The sequence below is a fragment of the Carex rostrata genome, chromosome 27 (genome assembly GCF_964058835.1).
Source record: "Carex rostrata chromosome 27, lpCarRost1.2, whole genome shotgun sequence".
In the NCBI taxonomy this organism is placed as follows: domain Eukaryota; kingdom Viridiplantae; phylum Streptophyta; class Magnoliopsida; order Poales; family Cyperaceae; genus Carex; species Carex rostrata.
In genome coordinates this window covers 4,843,080-4,851,740 of record NC_135944.1, presented here as the reverse complement: position 1 = coordinate 4,851,740, position 8,661 = coordinate 4,843,080, and the positions used below count along the sequence as shown (strand labels likewise).

The window sequence follows — 8,661 nt, the reverse complement described above, 5'->3', positions numbered from 1 at the left end:
ATGCATCTTTTTTTTAAGGTTATCGGCAATTGCCACCAACAAATATATTGATAAAAAAATTATTTACATGCGAGGCATCTACTGTTGGTTTTTTGGAAAAGTTTGAAATTCAGTATAAATTCCAGAACAAATCCTTAGATTTGCCAACCAGCTTGAGATTGTGAAAACAGAAAAGAAAAACTTGCATCACACTATTTGTGTGGCGTAGATTGTTTACATCCAGATGGAAATGACAAGAAATGAAGATAAAGTGTTCACTCAGCATATTTAGTTTCCTTGATCTATTACAAAATGAATATTTAGAAGAATAATATTTTTGTTTCTATAGCTAGATATCTCTAATATAGTCCAAGATTTAACATACAGGCCTTACTTCAAAGCCTATAAAAATTATATGATTTATCAGATATTTAGAGTATGTATCATGAATGCTGAAATGCAGAACTCGGTCTTCTCCAACTCCAGTATTAAATTCTCCCAACTTAATCTCCCTCCATCCATCTCCTCTTTTCTGCCATTTTTGCCCCATAATATCCATCGAGTACATTGAAGTTACATGGCCACTTGAACTGTCATAGATCCATTGAGTAATTTCGAGAGACTGCTCGTATGGTATTCCAGTAAAGATAATATAGGCAGCATATTTCATATTCGGAGAGAGATCTTTGCAAAGTATTGCTCCTTTAATCTCAGTTGGAATTCCTCTCAGATCTGTTATTAATATAGATAGTCTCTGTAGCAGTATTATTTTTGCTCCGCTCAACAAATCCAACTTTAAAATCTATTTCCCACAAACATGCAAACAAAAAGTAGACAAAATCTTAGAAAATTCTAATTAATTTCAATATAGTTTGTACTTTATACAAACATATTGTTTTGTATCTTATAGTACAAATGGCTCACATATATTATTCACTTGTTGTTTCTTTCTCATTTTCTTCCAAAGAAATGTTGCTAGATGGAATCAATTCACAACATATTGCGAGATGAAATCAATCAAACATTTATTGTGCTTTGTTTGTTGTGTGTTTAACATTTTATATATCTGTAATGGAATACACATCCATATATTTAATTTTATTTTTTTGGTAATTACCCTAAAGAGGAACATCTAAAAATTAGTCTTACCATAGCCTTACTCATTTTGTCAATGAAATAAAATCCTTGCCCATACCCATATCAAATAAGCTAATGAAAAATACTAACTCATATCCACTTTATCAAATAGGATACAGATCCGATAACTGGTTAAAATGGTGCCCCTGACACCCACAAATACTGAGAAAGAACATACATGTTTTGAGACAGGATGGATCCGATTGCGGTAGAGGTGGAGGTAAATCTCCTTCTTTGAGACAGGCAGCTGTTGGACATCAATCTTTGCATGGTAAGGGATCGGTGATAGATCGGCAGGCAAAAAAGCTCCCCATACATAGTTCGAATTAGCCACCGATTTAAAAGTGGTGCATACAGCTGCACATCGACATGCATCCTTTGGAGAGGTTAATTGCATAACCTTAATTAGACAATCTAGCGGTAGTTGAGAGATGTGGTTTTGCAGATCTTTGTTGTCGCTGCACTTGCCATTGGAAATGAAGGTATCTTCCATGGCATACAATTAATGTCGATTTATGGGTGTAGAGTGGATGATTGGTGTGAATTATATTTGAAGATTGTTGAATCCTATATATATATATGTGTGTGTGTGTCGAACATTTTCTTTATATAGATTTGTACTACTAATTAATGTTATACGTCCTATTTATATATATCTCAATATAGATTGTACTATTAATGTTGTGGATGCTATATAATAATAAAACCTGTATCATAATAAAAAACTGTAATAGCCATTTAACTGATCGTCATCATTTGTAATAGCCATTTAACTGATCGTCATCATTTGTAATAGCCTATGTAATGCCTATAACACTTCTTCAACGGCCGTCATCATTTGTGATTTTTAAGTTGCCGCATGGTAGGCACGAATCAGAGAGTTGGGCTGGACAAATTTTGTTGGACTCGGTAAAATTTGTAATGAAAATTATGTTAAGAATTAATTCAAAAATAAAATTTAGAATATCTCTGAAAATGTTGAGTTTATTTATAGAAGCAGTTTTTAGACATATGAAAACTCCATTTGTTGTTTTAGGCGTTGGTTTTTTTTATCACAGTTATTTTAGGAATAGTTGGCATAGGTGTTAGTTATTTTGAGCATGTTCCCTTCTTTAACTACAATCTTCGCTTTAAGGGCGTGTTCGGATGTTTGGGTTCATAATAGGAATGGATGGGTTTTGAGGTAATTACCCAGAGCTGTTCAGATGCTCGGTTTTTTTTCCAATCTATTCCCATGATTCTCCCCAGTTTCTTTCCTGCGCAATGTAAAATTGTGGGAAAACGAAAATTGAGTCTGACTCAATTATTTTCCCAATCGCGCTGTTTGTGACTCTCTCTTTCTTCAATGGCTTTTCCTCAATATGGAGCCAGAGCGAAAGTCTGTAATTATAATAAATTGCTGGTATGAGATAATGAGACCTCTGTGTATAAACAAGAAGTCAATATGTTTTTTCTTCCAACTACTCAATTTTCATAGATGTAACAACTACATTTCTAGAGTATTAATTGAATGCAAAGTTACTACATGTTCATCTTATTAAATGCTTCTTATTTAATTATAATAAATATTTTATTTTATAAAGTAATAAATAATAAGAAATGTTATGTAATTATTTAATATATTTATTTATTGCATTATTGGCAATTGTATTGATAAATAAAATTATATAATATCAAACATTTTAAAAGAAAAATAAGATTTTCCACAACTAATCCCACAGTACATCCGAACACTCAATTTAGAACATTCCCATAATTCATCCCGTACGTACCCATTCGCGTGGGTTCCCACTATTTCAAAAGTGAGTTCTCATTCGCATCAAATCCTATCCCGTGTAATTCCTTGACATCCGAACACGCCCTAAATAGAGATGTTTGTGGTAAAGAGTTATTTAATTGTTTATTCATTTGATTCATTGGACTTGTGTGTACAGTATTGGGCCGAGGACGAGCCCGAAATACAACTGGTTTAATCCTTAGCAGCTTTCTATAAATTAAACCCAATTGCCCAATCGTGAGATCTTTCATATCATGCCCAAGTCAAAAAATTAAAACCTTATTTTGATAATTCATGTACCGTGCATTATTGAAAAATTTAAAGGTAGGCAATTCAGAAAAAAAATATAATCCTCACTAAGTCACTCTTTAAGTGAACTTTTCTCTGAATATATTATCAAAGTTAATGTTTCAAGAAAGTTCCTGCATGCCTTTAGCCCAAATCAGTTCTGGGGATCATTATCAAACATTAAAATAAAAGAAAAATACAATTCATTCTTCCCTATGCAAATTTAGATTTAATTTTTTCTTCTTATAATAGTGGATACCCACTAATTTCATCTAAAATTATAAATTAAAAAATGATGCCACAAGACAATACCAGTGGGAAAAAAACTACTACAATAAACAACCTAAATTTCTTTAACTGGCTAACACCAAACACACCAAAGAAACCAAGTATCCAAATAGTCTTATCCAACCCAGCATGACTAAAATAGCTAAGGAATGAAACAATATCAAGGTAATTATAGCAAACTATTCATTTATCCCTAATACATGGAATAAATATATCCCTATACCACAAATCATCAATTGTACTTGTCTAAATTTAACATTGATAACTTTAAGTGTGTAATTCAAATTTTTACTTCACAATTTGATAGAATGATTCGCTCTTAGAAAATCAAATTACCAAGGTCTTTTATCAAACCCCACGAAGCAAACAAAATAATACAATTATTTCCAAAAGAATGAATTCAATTAATGTTAAATGCAAAAACCAAATCAAATAAATAATCTAGGCCTCTTCATTTCAAAGCACTACAAGTTAGGAGGGTCAGGTCAGAATGATCCAAACAAAAGGCCTGCTATTCAAGCAATGGCCCGCTATCGGCATCAATATGCCATCTTTCTTGCTACTTGTTCACCACAAGAAAAGGATAAGACAAAGGAAAGGCCTTTTTTCTTGCTACTTGTTCACCACGAGAAAAAGATAAGGTCATAAGTTTCTTTTCCTTTATTTATTTTTTTAAATGCTTCTCTAAAGCATTTCAAAAAAAATAAAATAAATAAAGGAAAAGAAACTTATGTGGTCATTAAAAGTATTTGATTTTACTGTTACATTCTAAGTCAATCAAAAATAAAAGTCAGTCAACTGGTAATTCGAAGAAAATTTCTCTAGGGGTAACCCAAAAAAAAAAAAAAGTTCTTGTAGAGGTAAAGAAATTAATATTAACAGATTTGGTTTATTTATTTTCTTAAATCTAACTGAATAACTAGGTACTATTAGGTTTTATAACATTGATGCTATTATTATTATGAAGCTCAATAGTATATTATAGATAGAACTGATAATATTTAAGTTTTTATCTTATTTTGTGGACCAGCGCAAATTCCAATTCCTGACCCACATTAAATATTGGAAAAAGTTAAGACTGCAGATTAAAGGTATAATATTATGATTATGATAATTGTTCCCGCACCTCTATAATCCTATTTATTCTCTTACTTAACTTCCATAACTGTCTTGGAAAGTACACAACTTCAGTACTGATTTTTTTTCTAAAATATTAATCTCCATGCATGAAAGTATTTATATCTAAAAACGGAAATATTTATACAAATAAAGTGAATAATTTTTACATAAATAATTGTCTCTCCAACTAAATCTCAAACTATATGGGGAAACCATATATGTTTTTAGAGATGAATTTCTTTTCTTCATTCAATCTCTTCCACATTTCTGATGATCTATGAGGATTTTGCGAATCTAAAATCACAAACGTATTCTATGCAATTTTCTCTTTTAAATGAGATTTGTGATTATGTATTTTTTTTATTTTGGGATTTGAAATATTTGAGCGTTGTTATTGTTAACGTAAACAAAGTTGTCAGCACTAGTAATATGTTTAAATGCTTTCTTAGGTGATTCATTTATTTGTAATATCTGGAACTGAAGTTACCTTGAATCGAGATACCGAAATAGTTTCTCCAATCGTTGTACTTTCATATGTCTTATAAATTCTTATTTTTATGCCGCCAAATTTACGCATGCTATATCACCACAAATGGTGCTCTGCAAGACGGTTAAAGAGAGAAAGAGAAGGGAGCTGCAGCCCTGGTGTCAACGTGATCAAGGAGAGAGTAGTGCTGCTCTGGTCCATAATCGGATGTGATGCAAAATCAATCAATCTTATCCCCCAAATTCTTACCGTATAGAAAAAATTGACAAAAGGAGAGAGTAGTGCTGCACTTTTGATGGAAATCAAGTGGTAGGGTTGTCATCTGGAACAGAGAATAATATGGCACTTTCAAAATTGAAATAAGAAACGAGTAATCACTTACTTGGAACTTACGTTCACATTTCAACATCGGTTGAATTATTCCACCCCACTGAGTAGTCAAGTCTTTCGCCATATTTTCTGTAAAATTACAATTATTCTACATCAGTCCTCTTCTTCCTATATGGTCATTACTACATTCCCTTTCATTTCACTTTCACAATAAATTGTGGACCCTTCAATTCTTTATATTAAAATATTTTTCAATATTATTATTTGTACCAATGAGCATATTTAATTTTTTTTTGGAATAGTAATATTTGTACCAATGAGCATATTTAATTTTTTTTTGGAATAGTAATATTTTTCAATATTATTAATGCGCATTTTTTTTTGGAATATAAATATTTGTACATAAGAGCATATTATCTTTAACTTTTTACTGTTCTACTTAAAGAGAATAAATGCAAATAAATATAAATTTATAACTGAATCGCCATGCTTTCGTTGATTGCAATTCAGGTAGGTGTATTTATGCTTGACTTTTCCTAAAGAAGAATAAATGTCGAAAAAGAAATAGCAATAAATATATATTTTTTTAAATAAAGATAACTGACACAAAATAACCAAAGCAATTATCCTCTCACCTCTCTGTTTTCTTCATGTTAACATCTTCAATGTGCACTGAACAGAGCAGCTTTCCTTCACAGTTTAAGTTTGACTCAAATTTAGTCAACCTGAGAGTTAATAGTTATGTGCCTATTTGATCTAGCAAGTTTTAACTTACATGTTGTTTCAAATGATAAATCCAAACTATTGAAATTCTTTTATCTTACAAGTGATACGTCTACATGCGAAAATTTTAAAATTTGAAATCAATTTGTATAGAGTCAAGTGGTTAAAAAAACGTTCAAAAAATGAATGCATTAAAGTTAATTTATAAACCTTCTAAATTTGATTATTTGACTTTATACTAATTTAATTCAAAACTTTAAATTTTCACATGTAGACACATCACTCATAAGGTAGAAGAATTTCAACGGTTTGAATTTGTTATTTGAAACTAATCCAATAAATTTTAAAATTGAGTTCACAAAAAAAATTAATAAACTTAGAAACATCCTAGTTTCACCCTATATAATGAACTTGTATATACACATTATTAATAAAGGATGGATCGATAGAAAAAAAATTTTGGCGTCATGCATTTGAAAGTTAAAAAACTTGTATATACACATTATTAATAACACAGAAAAAACTTGTATATACCATTTGACTTTTAAAAACTTCTACATTATAGGTGTTGTGCACGTTTGAATAAACAAACTGGAATTTTAAACTAGAATTAAGAAATAACACAGAAAAATATAATCGGGTTTACAAAAAAAAAAAAAATCGAGTTTGCTGACACATTTGAATCCGCTTTGGTTCCACACCGCTTAGTTTAAATGAATTTTGATTTAAAAATTATTGGTTTACAAAGAAAAAAAAAAAGAAAAACAGAAAAACAAAACAGAAAAAAAAGGGAAAAAAAAATGCCTACCTGTGAACCCGGACCATCCCACCCGTGAACCCGAGATGGGCACGAGTTTGAAACAGGTAGGGTAGGATTTTTAAAATTTATACCCGTGGTACCCTACCCGTGATACCCGTGTACCCGTGATACCCATGCCCGTTGTACCCGCTGCCCGCCACGGGTTTCACCGGCAGTACCCGTTTGCAAAACACTAGATCCCACACAGTTCATGGAAGAATCAAAAATTCAAAATTGAGTTATCAGTTTGTGAAGACGCAGAACTACACCTCCTTAGTAATACAGAGGATCCGGTCGTTGAAAAGGGCTGGCTGCTCTGACAGGATTGGTGGGGTAAAGAGTTCAACAGATCAGTTTCAGCTTCATGCAGCGCGTTAATCGCATGTAGCGCTGTTTTGGTTTGTAGTCAGGGACTCAGGGTGCTGTATGAAATTAGAACTGATCTGTTAAAATCATTGCCTTTTTTTTTGTGTGTGAAAATTAAAATCATTACCCGATTGGTGGCTTGGTGTATCGTTTATATCTCTCTCTGCAATTTGTGGCATAATGACAATTGACAACAGGGCCTAAGGGCCATGTAATCACCAAAAAAAAATTGACAACATGGTTCATTTTTTTGTACTTTCTTTAAGTTAATTGCCGATGGATCGAAATTGTTTTTTCAAAACTTTCAATATCACCATAAAAATATCAAAATATCTTATTTTTCCATTAAAATTGAAAATCTTTTCTTTTATGCTCTTTTTTTCATTTTATGAAATTTTGGCTCAATTAATTTATACTTCTCCTGACATGATTTAGCAGGATTTGATAAGAAAGAAAGAGAGAGATGATGCATAATTTCTCTTGTGTTTTGACTTTTGGCTTGGTCTAGTTGTTCAGCTTTAACTGATTTGATAATTTGTAGTGGCGCACTACCTTATACAACTTCATAAAGTACACAACAAGCTAACTCTTTTTTTTTTTTTTTTTTTGATAAATCACAACAAGCTAACTCATTAACTCAAACTTCTTTGGTCAAGATCTTACAAAAATTGAACTAAATTTATCCATTTGACAATTCGTAACCTATTGATTATTTCTTCAAATTATGTATAAATATTTTATTTATGCTGCCAGTGATTATCCCATAGTAAACAGAGACTAGCAAACATAACTATAGAGTATAGACAAGTATTTTGGGAGGAAGTGGCAACTTAAAATACAAACTAATACACCTTTCATTAATTTTTTTTGTATGGGTTCGAATGGACCAAGAGTATATATCAGTTTCTAACTAAATAATTTTTAATGCGATGGAGAGGAGAGAAGGGTTTATACGCATTGGAGGAAAAATCAGATGAGAGAATAAAAATATAAAATTGATTAAATGAAAAAATATATATATAAGAAAGGTTATTTATATTTGATGGAGAACGATAATAATTTTTGAAGTTTTGATGAGATTAGGGCTGTAAACGACCTGTCTCGGGCCGAGCTGGGCCTTAGCTCGGCTCGTTTATTTTGGCCCAAGCCTGGATCGAACGAGCTGGATCTAGGTCACCCGAACCAAAACTCCTGGCTCAGCTCACGACAAGCCAGTCCGAGCTAGCTCGCGAGCTGACGAGCTGGCTCGCTGGGCTAATTTATTGGGCTGCTATTATACAAATTCAAAAATAAAAAAATAAGAAAGTCCATTCAAAAAATTTAAGAAATCATCCAGCAGGCACATCTTTAAGCAACTGAAGCCTATAA

General features: G+C 31.8%; 1 protein-coding gene across 1 annotated transcript; it reads right to left on the bottom strand.

Annotated features, from left to right (window-relative positions):
* Positions 1-254: 254 nt before the first annotated feature.
* Positions 255-1,609, bottom strand: LOC144545004 (putative F-box protein PP2-B2). Its single transcript, XM_078293558.1, has 3 exons — positions 1,295-1,609; positions 365-781; positions 255-281 (listed from the first exon to the last, which is right to left on the bottom strand). Exons 1-3 carry the CDS (start codon positions 1,607-1,609, stop codon positions 255-257), a joined length of 759 nt encoding a protein of 252 aa, XP_078149684.1.
* Positions 1,610-8,661: the final 7,052 nt, after the last annotated feature.